At 40.9% G+C, this 13,194-nt stretch overlaps 1 protein-coding gene across 1 annotated transcript; it reads right to left on the reverse strand.

Moving 5' to 3' along the window:
- Window positions 1-3,150: 3,150 nt before the first annotated feature.
- LOC100822679 (TBC1 domain family member 13) lies at window positions 3,151-10,499 on the reverse strand. Its single transcript, XM_003577525.4, has 9 exons — window positions 10,146-10,499; window positions 9,939-10,034; window positions 8,021-8,125; window positions 7,366-7,518; window positions 6,016-6,099; window positions 5,796-5,924; window positions 5,379-5,558; window positions 3,725-3,841; window positions 3,151-3,633 (listed from the first exon to the last, which is right to left on the reverse strand). Exons 1-9 carry the CDS (start codon window positions 10,413-10,415, stop codon window positions 3,469-3,471), a joined length of 1,299 nt encoding a protein of 432 aa, XP_003577573.1. The 5' UTR covers window positions 10,416-10,499; the 3' UTR covers window positions 3,151-3,468.
- Window positions 10,500-13,194: the final 2,695 nt, after the last annotated feature.

Raw genomic sequence — 13,194 nt, forward strand, 5'->3', positions numbered from 1 at the left:
GGCCATTTCGTCCGTGCATAGGCTAATCCCGACTTGGGCTGGCAAGGGTGCTTTAGGCCCGTGCACTGGTTTATTTCATTTGGTAAATACTCCCTCCGTCCCGAATTAACTGACATGTATTTGTATATATTACTGATGTAAACTTATAAAATTCAAGTCATTTATTTCGGACGGATGGAGTACTTCCTTTCAAATATGTAAAACCAATACAACATCTTGTGACAAACTTAGACTAGTATGAGGTTATTGTGTGATACAAAAAACGATACAATTGGCTATGTTTAAAAATGTTTCTATTGTTATAATTTTATTCTATCAAATATTATTGTGTAATTATTTGTTGAAGTTTGGCATAAGATCTCATGTCATCCCTATATATGTGGGAGGAGGGAAACACAGTATAAATACAAATGGTCACAACACGCGTGTACTTTCACCCACCAAGGGAAGAATCTAAATGCACGAAAAGGAAAAGGACGCAAGCTTAAGGAAAAAAATGGCTCCAATGCAATAATAAAGAGAGAAGTGACTCCAATGCAACGAGATGATCTTGGTAATTTTGGAAATCTTCCACTTCCCATGGTCACTTGTTATAGACCCATTCAGTTCTTCGGTTTATTAAGAAATTCGGTTTGAAGAAAATGGGAACCAAGCGGTTCTATAAAAATCTACTAACAAAAAAATTGGTGGACTAAAATTTCGGTTCGATTCTCGGTTCTAACCGAATAGAACCGAAGCAAAATGGACAGCAGACAGGAAACCCATTATGAAAAAAAAAGTTGCCAACACTTCCCCAACTTTCCATCATTTTTCACAAGCAATAACATAATAATGATAGAATACCATCACATCATCACACGGTGCAAAACTAATATAACTGACAAAAGGAAAATGATAACCCCCAAATGATAAATAGCCCCAAGTGGTGTGTAACCCATTCATCATGTTGATTAATTCAAAGAGAGGGTATCCTTTAGGAGAATGATATCCCCCAAATGTAGTGGTGGTTGTACCACAATTATATGTGGAAGTGAGAGACTCGAACCATAGGAGCTAGTAGGTAAAATATTTATTCTCTCAATTTATATGTTTAACTATATATAACCGTCTTTGCACTTAAAGAGAGAGGAAGTTAAGAGTCGTTACTTGACTCGAGTTGATCCCGCAACATGGTGTTGTGGAAACTGCATGTGATTGTGGTGGGAGATGTGCATGTTTTTACGACTAATCGGTTACATGTATCCCGTGATATGGAGTTACAATGAGCGGTGTAGGGGAGACATGGTGTCTCCCTATGTGGCTAGGTAGTACCAAATTTGATGAAATAATGACTAAAACTGAAATCTTAAAAAGAACGATAAGATCAACAACGATGTCATGGTAAGAGTTAGCCTACTTTCCATGTTCTAGAGAATGAACAATAGTTGGTATTCACCAAGGAGTTGATCGTTATACCATTTAGCTTCATTCCAATAGATGCACATCAATTGGATGCATAAATGTTGACTTGGACTATGTCCACACCTTTATCAGTAATCACTTGTATTAAGTAGTGAAGTTAATAACCAACAACAACAAAAACTAAGCCTTCTGTCCCAAGCAAGTTGGGGTAGGTTAGATATGAAACCCAAACAGAAATTTGTGGGAAATAAAAGCAAACACAAAAACAAAGAAATAATCAAAGTTCGGGCACATGGATAGTGGATTTCCATGCAGCCCTATTGGAAGCCAGATCTCTAGACACATTCCAGATTGTTAACTCCGCCTATGTCTAATTTCGCCTAGGTCTGTATAGGCATATGTTATTATAGGCATAGCCAGTCCCAAGTCCGGATAAAGGAGGAGGGTTGTGATAGGCTTGGCAAGCCAACGTAAAAACTAGCCATTCATATGGATAAGGAAGTTAGTTAACCACGCAAACTAATAAAACTTTCAAACTAAGTCTTGGTGTGTTCCTACTCAGCTTGCAATTTCTATCGTAGTGTAGAGAGGGATCCCCTTCACGAGGGTGATCCTGACTAGGGGTTCTATGGTGACAACGAGTAGGTCGTTTTACCTATGTTGGCTTTAAGCCCTATGGAGTATTTTGGTAGTCACCAAGATAACTTTCTTTTAAGCCATCTTATGGAAATTTGTGTCTTAATTCTATCGCTACGTACTCTAATTGTATCAGTTTGTATGCACCAAAGCCTAAGTGTTGTAATAGCTTAATTAAGTACCTGACCTTCTAATATTATTTGAGTTTTTGTGATTGATCCTTGGAAAATATGCAATCATTTTATGGTCACGGAATACTTGGTCTATATTAGAAGTTATTGTGTACTCCTAAGAACTTTGTGTCCTAGCTCAAGGAGGTTAAAGGTGAGGACTATGTGTTTGTAGATCTTTATGACCAAATCTCTCGGATAGAGACGTCAAATATCCCTTGCCTTTCTACTTGCTAAATAGGTTGTTTTCTTTGTGTTCCGTTTTGTATCTTTTTTATTTTTGACCAATTCCGTTCTTATTTTTGCTTGTGCTAGGGTGGTTTACCTCTTTCTATCATCTACCGTTGACCCTTTAGGTGCGTAAAATCTATTGATATGGATTCCATTCCACAAGAATGGACAACCTTGTGTAATTCTCCTTGAATTTATCAATCAAAAGATTATATCACATTGCGATTCACAAATGTTAAACTGAGGTCATTTTTTTAAGAAATTTGCATACGTGTAATTCTTCTTGAATTAAGCCAACTGGACAAATTAATGTAATTTTTGGGTGAACTAAAGGAATTAATATTTGGATGTTGCAAGAAATAAAGATCTCAATTGGAAGCATGGTGATAATTATTAATACATGTTATTTGGATTGTTTCGAAACAAACACATGGAAAAGATGACAATATTTACCCAAGCGTTTGCATACAACTATGTTTCGGAATAAAAGACAATAGAAACAGTAATGAAATGTAAATACATCTACACATGACAAATATCAAAAAATAGTACTGGTAGTTTGGTTCATTCACAATTTCCTAAAAAAGTCGAGAATTATTCTGCAAATTTGGCCTTAGACATAATTTTTGACATGTGAGCTTAGCCAACCTGGGTCGTTTGGTTCGCAAGCCAGTGTGAGTAGGAGCCAGGTATAGAGAGGGAGGCATAGTTATTGCAGAGCCAAAAAAAGTTATTTAGAAAAAAAAAACAAGTATAGTCATTGCTCGCATCCTCATCCCTCAATGTTCCATATCCAATAAAATTAACACTAAAAGCCATTTTTCAAGCACTACTTACCTAGGGTCAACAAGACAACAACGCCTTCAAGGCCTCGTATACAACCACATTTCTGACCAACCCCAAAACAGAACACAGCACGAGAACAACCTGTTCAAGCTACTTCCGTTCATGCTTCACGATGCGGCCAGGCCAACACCATATGGATAAATAACATTTGAGGCACCGACATATAGCAAAAAGATCAAATCCCCTAGCTGGCTACGGTTCCTCTCAATCGGTTAGCGATATGGAGGAGATGATCAACGTTTGTTAGCGGGTAGTGTTGCAGCAGCTGGATATTTGCAGTGAAGTCTCCGACAAGGAGGCGCTTCCGGACCAGGATGAGCATTGCACAGCATATTCTCAGCAAGGTGTCCTGCACAGAAACATGTGATTTATTAGCTAGAATGTTCTGTGAACAAATACGACCGCAGTCTTAATTTGAGATTTATTCACGAGACACATACTGGAGGTCCTTCTGGATCAGCCAAGATAGCATCCCAGATGTGAATACACACATTGAAGCTGAACTCCATTGTCAACAATAACGTTATCCATCTGAATGCATAATATTGTGGATACACCTGTATTTTCAGAAATCAATGGCTCATCATAATAAATAGGAATCAATGGCACATCATAATATCGTGGATACAATGATAAGCTCATAACACCAAGGGTTTGCTTGGTTGGTACCCTAAGGTTGCCACACCACAAGTTAGGCAAGTATGAATGAGTTTGTCACCTGTTTGGTTCATGCCATAGTTGTCACGGGATTATTTTCATGCAACAAGGGTCCCACATGACACTGACTCAAAAAAGCGTGGCAAGATTCCTTAAGGCGTTGTTTGGCACTAGTGTATTTTTTAGTCACAACTGACAAGTGTATTGGGCATTTGAGGGGATTGGGTGTTCACCCGATACTCACAAAAACCCCTTCAACCCCAAAACACTAGTATGAGAAGTGTTTTTAATTGATACAAAAAAAGGTGTTTTGTAGGGGAAATCTAGGGATGATCCCTCCCTACCAAACAACTCATTTGGGGTTAGTGTTTTTGAATTTGGGAGGATAAAACTCTAGGAACACTAGAAAAAACCAGTGCCAAACAAGGCCTAAGTGTGGCAAAGTGTGGTGCCAGTTTTGATTGCCTCACCTTAGGCATGCATGGCAAAAAAAAATGTGACAAATGTTGGCAACCTTAGTATACCAACCAAACATGCTGAAGTTTTTGAAGCAGTATGTCCCCGCCCCCCACCCCATATATGGACATACTTATGTTGGGGACGTAGCTTCTTGAATTCAAAACCTTGCTCACAGCACACAAAGATCTATTGTATGTAAATTTCTCTAGTACGAGAACGGAGAACTTATCAAATTTCAGTTCCAATCTTAGTTACAGGCATCTCTTCCTTTTTCTGAAGTATTAGACTCAGGGTGTCTATGACTAAGAACACTAAAACCGTCCTTTATATTCTCAGATAGCCATACAAAGTGTGTTAGCTAAAGTAAGTTATTTCAATCAATTGATGACTACTCTAACCAGTATGGTACATGTGCCTTCCGGCAAGCAAGCATTAATGGTACTTTAGGTGGGTTTACTTCTCGGGATTTCTACAATTATGATAGCGAACTATGCCCCTAACAGTTTTGTTTGTAAGAATGAATAATGTTTAGTTTCTACGCTGCCTTGTTAACCAAATACAAGGACGACCTTGCCATTACCTAAATAGCAGTAGCTTTGTGCTACATAGTTCAGCCATGTTCAGTGTTGCATGTGAAACCTAAACATACTAAGAGAAGGATCACAAAGCCACTCATATTCTACATTCTACAATACAAAATAAGCCTTGTCGGTTGTATTGCCAATTCGAGTACTTGCATCGTTTTACTGTGGAAAGGTTAATAAGTAAAAATATGAATATGATAGGAGAATATGATGCTTATAGGCAGATTCAGCTACTGACGAAGAGGACTAGAGACACTAGGTTTGATGCTTATGGAAAGGTTAAGAGATCTAATTAAGTGCACTTCATAAGCATGAGACAATAGATTTTTCAAGCCAGCATATACACCAATGTTATCTTACTTCCACCAGAAAGCTAATACTGAATATTGCCTACCTTTGTAATGACCTCCATATGACGCCATAGCTCTTCATCATGTTTCTTCAAGAGTTGAGACAATTTTGAGAGTGTAGACCGAATACCCACCTGGCTGTTGTCAAGGTGTTTGCAGTAGTTGTTTTTAAAGCCACTAACCAACTCAGCAAAGCAAAAGAAAGTGTCCGCTTCAGCTGAAGCCTGCATTTCCATTAATTGGATAATTCATTTAATGGAGACTGTTTGAAACCATTATCATATGGAGAAAAGAAATGAAGTAACATCGGATACACATTTGCTAACTGTCTCCATAACATGAATTTACTCTGGTTGAATTGAAGCCCCCCTCCATATCATATAAATACCGCTATTTGGTCACAACAGTTTTAAAGCTTTATCCTAAGTCTGGAAAAAGAAAAAGAAACTGAAGAATCTTACCGAGTTACTTGCGTCAGGGTCGTTCTTCAATACATAAAATAGAGGTGCCAGAACTTCATTCATTCCTTGCACATATAATACGCTAGGGTTTAATCTTGAAAACACAATGAGAATACGCCTTAGAGATTCCTGAAAGGAGTTTAAATGCACAGTCCAAATAATGAACTTCTTTTGCAAGTGAGATAACAGTAAGAACATTGTAAATGTTGAGTGAGAAAACCTGGTTAGACTTGGCAGAAAAAAAGGGCATATCAGGATGCGTTCGCTTCACATCTCGGTCTATCTGCTCTAGGATCTCTGATTCCTGAATACAATGTACATTCGTCAGAAGAACTGTACAATTATAAGAGAATAACCATATTATCAGTGGATTTCAAATATACAAGCAGCTAAACAGCCTTGAGTAGAATATGAACATTTCCCAATCACTCAACACATGCTTCAGAAGAACCAAACTGGTGTATCCACTTTTATTCTTACCTTGCAAATACTTAATTTCGCAACTTGTAAGAGCAGAAAAAAAATTTGGTCCAGTTTTTAACACACAACTCCGGTACTGATAAGGAGATACGGGTACGGGGATACAGGAGCACATAATAAAGATTAAATGATAATTTAACTGAGAAATGAGAGTACTCATATATGTTGCCTCCTTTCAGTTGATGAATGACCATGAGCAGTCCAAAGGTAATTAAAGCCCATACAACCCTCCACTTAAAGCCCATGTAAGGCTCAATCTCAGAAAACCCTAGACTAAGTCAGCTCAAGCATTTCTCATTCCATCCTCTGTCTCCCCCCTTTGCTCCAGCCACCTAAGCTGCATGCTCTGCCTTCAGTCACCTCAGTTGCCCAAGCTACAGAACAGGATACTAGATGACAGCCGCAACCGCGCCATCGCATATCTTCTTGCTCATTGCCGGCCGCCATACCCATCTTTATCCCTGCCCGGATCTTCTTTCTCACCTGCGGCCCTGTCTTCCTTCCTGCCCAGATCTTCTCCCTCGTCAGCAGCCACGGTACCTACCAGTATCCAAGCTATATCTACCCAGTGTCCCAGCGATATCCCTATTTTTTTTTATTAAATCGGATAACAGATAAAATGGATCACACACAATATGTGAGTTGGAACTTGCAATTTTACATCGCAGAGTCCGACAGAAAATCACCACAGAGACGATCCTACGCTACGCCCAAGTTCCAACAAGGTGAGAGTCTTCACCGATTCAAAAGATTGTTTAGTGTGGGTGGGGAACTTTACCATAACAACCACAGCTTAGGCCTTTTACTGAAATTTGAGGCAAACAAAAAGCAAAGGATTTTTGCAAGAACAGATAAACTAGCAGATGCAAACAGCAATTAAACTCAAACTAGAACCAGAAAGACTTTTATATGTAACATACTGGTGATATTTCAGCTAATTCAGCACAATCCCATACCTAAAAGGACTTGTGTATCACGTGACAAGTCAACTGGTTCTCAAAATTTTCGTATTGATTAACTATAATTTTGGTCTAAATTGCATAACACTGTAAAAACAGGCAGAATAATCTAAAGATAAAACTGGAGTTACCTGGAAGTATTTGTTCCACAAGCTAGATTTACCAAAGCTCAAAGGGTGCTCTTCATTAATAACTTGCGATCTTGGTAGCAAGCCACTTCTCACCACATTTAATTCTTTCTTCCTCGGCAGCTTTGAGTCCTCGATTCTACGTATTTTTTCTGACTGGGCAACAAAAGGCACCATCAGCACTTACGCACATACCAAATTAAAGTACCATAAAAAGGAAAACCACTGACATGAATATTCCAAATAGAAATGCTTGAGGGAACGACAAATAATATTAAGGCCGGAACCAAATATAAGAGTTTGTATCTGTATCTGTATAATTTAGAAATTTCATTTCTCCTGCCACTGCAACTGGAAAGAACTACAAGCCTGTAATTCAGTAGTCATCAACTCATCATCAACCAGTTTTTTCAATTTTTTGGGTAGATTTGTCGCTGTATAGTTCTAGGGGAACAGCAACATAATATTTTACATCTTAACCACTCAACAAGGAAGTAAGCTTTCTTTCAAGATCTGTAGACGTGTTATAAGAATATAGTTCTTTACCTCGGTGAAGTAATTTCTTTACTTTGGTACAAATCACGCTAACAGTACTCAAGATGCACTATGATAAATATATCTCCAAACCTTGCAACTGAGATGGCCATCCATAACTTACAGGATTGAGAAGAAACTCGTCTCTATATGCACTGTACTGACTCCGTTTCTTTTCCAGTTCATAAGGCCATAAAGCGCGTTCAGTTGGCAAATATCCCAAGAGAAGCTGCACACTATAAAGATAATCAGATAAGTTTCTTGCGCAAAGAGGTAGCTGGATAACAAGATTCATTGGAAGACTATCAGCAGGTCCAAAATGATATACTTACAAATAACCTAAGAACCATAAAATCATTGTTCAAGAAACCGGCCGATTAATCGCTGATCGGCAGGCCACCATGCAGATTAATAGTTATCGCCAGAGTTAATCGCCCAGGCCGATTAATCGGTCTGACAACCGATTAATCGGCCGAATTTCCCAAATCTGCTGCCTCCTTCCCAATTCTACCCTCCTGACCCCAATCCCCACCCGCACCCCAGCCTTGTCCAAGGTCAGGAGAGGACCCTGGTGCTCTTCCTCATCTCCTCTTCCTCCTCCAGCCCCAGCAGCCTCCGCCGGCCAGCCCCTGCTCGAAGCCTCGAAGAGCTCCTGCAGTGCAGCTAAAGTATGTCCTGCACTCAGGCTGATCCTCCAGCCTCTCACACTCCCTCTCATTCTCCTCTCCCTCTCTTCCCAAGCTGCTGCTGCCCCATTCTGTTTTCACTGATTCCTTTGCTTCTCAATGATTTGTTTAGATGGCTGCACCTTCCCAAGCTTCTGATGTGGCAAGTAGCCCGAATATATAATTATATATACTATATAGTATAATGGTCGACCGATTAAACCGATTAATCGGTCCGACGATTAATCACTAATCCCTACCCGACCGAGCAGTTACCGATTACCGATTTCTTGAACAATGCATAAAATAGCCATTCTGGAAAATAACTGGGAAATTATACCTTGTAGGAAAGGAATAACAATTTTTTAATCACAGCTACCAAGGTCTGTATGACCTTTTCAAGATCAGGAATAAGTTCATGTCATGGCATATTGCTGGCGCAAGCCGCAAGATTCTTAGCAGATCCCTGGATTCTTGGATCCTTTTTATTTTATTTTCTGTTTCTGTGCCATTCTGTAAGACTTTCTAAGACCTCTTTATCTACCTGCTACATATACATGCAGTGATTTCAATGTTCTAAAAAAGAAAGAAAATGGTGTCAGTTATGGCTGCTCTGCATGCCCAATCCATAGTAACTACTTTAGAAGAGCAATTTCAGGTCAGATGATTTGGATGTACATAAGAGCATGTAAGCAAGACAAATAACATGTAAGAACATAGTGTTCAGTGTTCACAAAATTTATGCCAGTAAGGTAGGCAAGTACATGGAAATCCATTGTTAGTTTGTACTTGTGAGATGTATAGAGCATTTCTATTTTGTAACGGCCAGGTTCCTCCCACGGGTCCTATGCACATCCTTGCTGGAATCCGAAATATAGCATGAAAGTCGGCTTGTAAGCTCAGGAGCTTACTGAGATTCAAAACAGAAGTTGATTTGCAGGAGCAACCACATCATCTAAATCCATTTACTGAGATTCAAAACAGAAGTTGATTTGCAGGAGCAACCACATCATCTACATCCATTTCCATGCCCCCAACCCAAATTTGATGTCTGGTTTCTGGCTAATCATGCACACTAACAATAACAGCGCTATTCACCCATTACTACGTAACCTATAAATTTGCTGAAGAAACATTGTAAAAGATCCCCTAAACAACTCCAAATAACCAAAATACTCTACCACCAGCATAGTAACAGAGCAATAGTTCTTTTTTTTTCATTTCTTACTCTATGCATTCCAAAAGTTGATTCATAAACCTCCGAAATTGCCCCCAAGAATCAACTCCAAACAACAACAAAAATCAAGTACCCACAAATTAAAGTAAGATCAAGCAGCAGCAGCAGCAGCAGAAACAAAAGAGAAGGCGAGTTGGGACCTTCCACAAAAGCGGTCGCACGTCGGCGCCACCGTCCGGCACACCGAGGCAGGCCAGCCTCCGCAGCTCCCCCATGCTTATGACCTTCTTCGACAGCTGCACCCCCACGCGCGAACAACAGCGAAATGATCAAAAACACTAGCCAACGCGGATCAAACCCTACAGGGCGGCTGGCCCCAAAACCGAAGACAAACCCCCCTCACCCACCGCGGTCTTGAAGTCGGCGAGTAAGTGCGCCCGGAGAGCTGCACCAGTGGCGTCCTCCTCCCCTCGCCCCTCACCACCACCAGCATAGGAGCCCACCGCCTGCTCGTACGACGGCGGCGGCGGGACGAAAGATAACGGCTTGGGGGTTAGCGGACGCGGCGGGGAGAACTCGGCGCCGAAGGGGTCGGCCGTGGCCGGGGCCGGCGGCAAGGTTGACCAGAGGGGGCTGTTGAGCCACTCCGGCACGGCCTTCGGCTTCTTCCGCATCATGTCTCGAACGATCTAGAAACCGCGAGAAAGAAGAGAGCGGTGAGGACTGTACTGTAGCGGTGTCACGCCCGATGAGGGAGAAAGGGGGAAGGAGAAGGAAGCATGTCAGAACCTGAACATCCATCTTCGTGAAGCATGTCAGATAAATCGCAGCCGTTGGTTCACTGACGAACGATGAACGATCGCTGTGTCTTTGGTCTGAGGCTCTGAGCCCAGGCAGGCCTCCCAAAATTTGTCTAGTTATATTTTGGCTAAGATTTTGGTTCTTTATATTTTTGTCAAATGTTAGCAACAAAAATGAACTAGCATCGGATCAAGAGCATGGGCATGCTTAAACATTGGAAACGATCGAAACACAAAATTTTGATACGATGTATTGGTTTGACCGCCATCCATACAAATTTTGTTTGAACTTTTATTTCAAACTTTTGGTGCTTCTAGACACTTAGAAGCAGAAAACAAACATCTAAATTTTTCTGTTCAAGCACTTCTCTGAATTACACTAGACGCAAAAAAAAAAGGCATGTCTAGACGTGGTCCCTCGCAGCCCCCAACCGTTCCTGCGCCAAAATGCGACTTGGTTCACTGTAATTATAAGAAGAGTGTTACTGTGTGTATAATATACCACATGTTCACAAATTCATCCTCATCCAACCAAATCAAGTTTTGCCTGAAGAACTAGGGTTCTTGTGCGCGAGAGGTACAACTAGCCTTCCCTGAGCTCGTGACGCAGTCCAACAGCAGGAATAACGAGGCGCGGCATGGACGCTCATACCGAATGCGACTCTGTGACACCAAAGCAACAGAAGAAAAGGCGACGTGTGGTACGAGTTGAAACCAAAAACGGCCCAACAGAGGAAACCCTAGATCACAAAATTCATACTCTTTCTTCTTCCTCCAAACTTCAAAGAAACCTCAAGGGATCTTGTTCCCTGCTCAATTTTGTTTCGATTCCTTGCACAAGAAGACTCTACAATATGTTTCTTCTCCGATTAACTGTTTACGTTTTGCGAGATCGTTTGCTTAGCATTGACATCAATAGTTTGAAATCGTTTTTGAACCGTTTTTCTTGTTGAGCACTTAGTTAGCTTTAGTTCTTAATTAGAGGAGGTATATCTCATATGTCTTGAGGAATCATCGCTGCTTGTTGCTATTGGATCGAAATTGTTGTTTGATTGTAGAGATGAATACAAGTAGTCAAACCTCGCCAATCCACCTCGAGAGGGGTCAAGTATGCTATTATGGCATTGACCTCATGAATAGGGGACAATTTAACTATTCAAGGCTCTCTGTTCTCGTGAGCTGAGATCCACCAAGCGGGCATGGTTGAACACAATTGCCGCCCTCGGGATAGGTAATTAATTTCAATCGGTTTGCAGAAACCAGATTGCATGAGTTTGAGGATAGGATCCAATTCAGCCCCATGAACACCAACTACGACTTATCTCTCAACGAGTGGTGTGCCATCTTCGGCTTCTTCAACAAAAAGAGTCATATTCATTCTGCTCATGACATGCTTAATCATATTTCGTTGCATTATGTTCACAAATGAGAGTCTATAGGCCTACTCCCAAGGGGAGAATATGTAAAGTCCTGCCATCCGATATTTATGTTAGGTTATTGATAACATCCTACACGTAGTGGCGAGTTTAAAAGAGTTAATGAGGAAGAGATGATTGTACTAGCAAATGCGGCGGTCCACGAATCCCAACATGACGCTAAACTTAGGCGCAATGCTTCTACACCACCTCGACCCCCAAGCACGTCAATCCTGAGGTAACATTACCTACAGAGGTATCGTCACCGTCTTTGCCAATGGACTTGGTATTAACCTTGGCAATCATTGCCAAACGGTAACCGATGTGCTTCACTTTTAGTGCTTAGAAGTGTTAGCATGGTAGCACCGAGAAATGTTAGAAATTTTATCTGTGTCTGTGGAGTTGGGGACCTATTGCCAACCCCTATGCCTGATGTGTGCTCTCAAGCGAGAACCAGAATCATGTGCGGGGAGAGGTGAATATGAAGAAACCAAGGTGATTGGAGGAAGAAGAGGGTGAGCCCAAAGTAGAGGCGACGCTCAAATGAAAAGGGGGGAGAACCGCGTGTCACACATGTGGATGTTCAAGATCTCAGAGACTCCATCAACAACATGAGCGACCTAGACAACACTCTCCAAGATTCAACCGAGAACTTCTTGATGTAATTTCTGTGATGGTAGATCCCATATTTATGATCTGATCTATGTAATGCAAAATAAAAGTATGGTTGATTCTGAGTTCTTTATAGATTGATGTATATTGTTTACTCCGTTTTTATGCTAAATCTGGCCAATCTCTGAGCTAGAACAATACTGTGTGCGGTGTGTGTTAGTTCGAGTGACTTGACTTGTACAATAGTCCCCCAGTGATAGAAAGTGACCAAGCAGATGTGTTTGTTGGAAGTATTTCAAGTCGCCTCACTAAGGATAAAAAGTGATAGGCACTACTCACCATGGTGGAGGGTTGATGCTCAACTATATGTCATCTTTCTTAATTCAACTTTGTGCTTGCAGTTTATTTCTTAGTTTTGTTTTGGATGCACTTTATTCAGCGGAGCAGCCTTACCCCTTTGCGGATCGAGTGGGTGTATGGATTTTAGAGCATCTCTGGCAGATCCCGCATATCGTCCCGATCTACGAAATAAGCGCTAGTTTGCAGTTTTTGCTCAAGAAAAGACCCGAATAGATACTCCATATTTGCAAAAATCCGCAAAAGAAAGTTCGGATCAATCAAATACCTCC

The sequence above is a fragment of the Brachypodium distachyon genome, chromosome 4, assembly GCF_000005505.3.
Source record: "Brachypodium distachyon strain Bd21 chromosome 4, Brachypodium_distachyon_v3.0, whole genome shotgun sequence".
NCBI lineage: Eukaryota > Viridiplantae > Streptophyta > Magnoliopsida > Poales > Poaceae > Brachypodium > Brachypodium distachyon.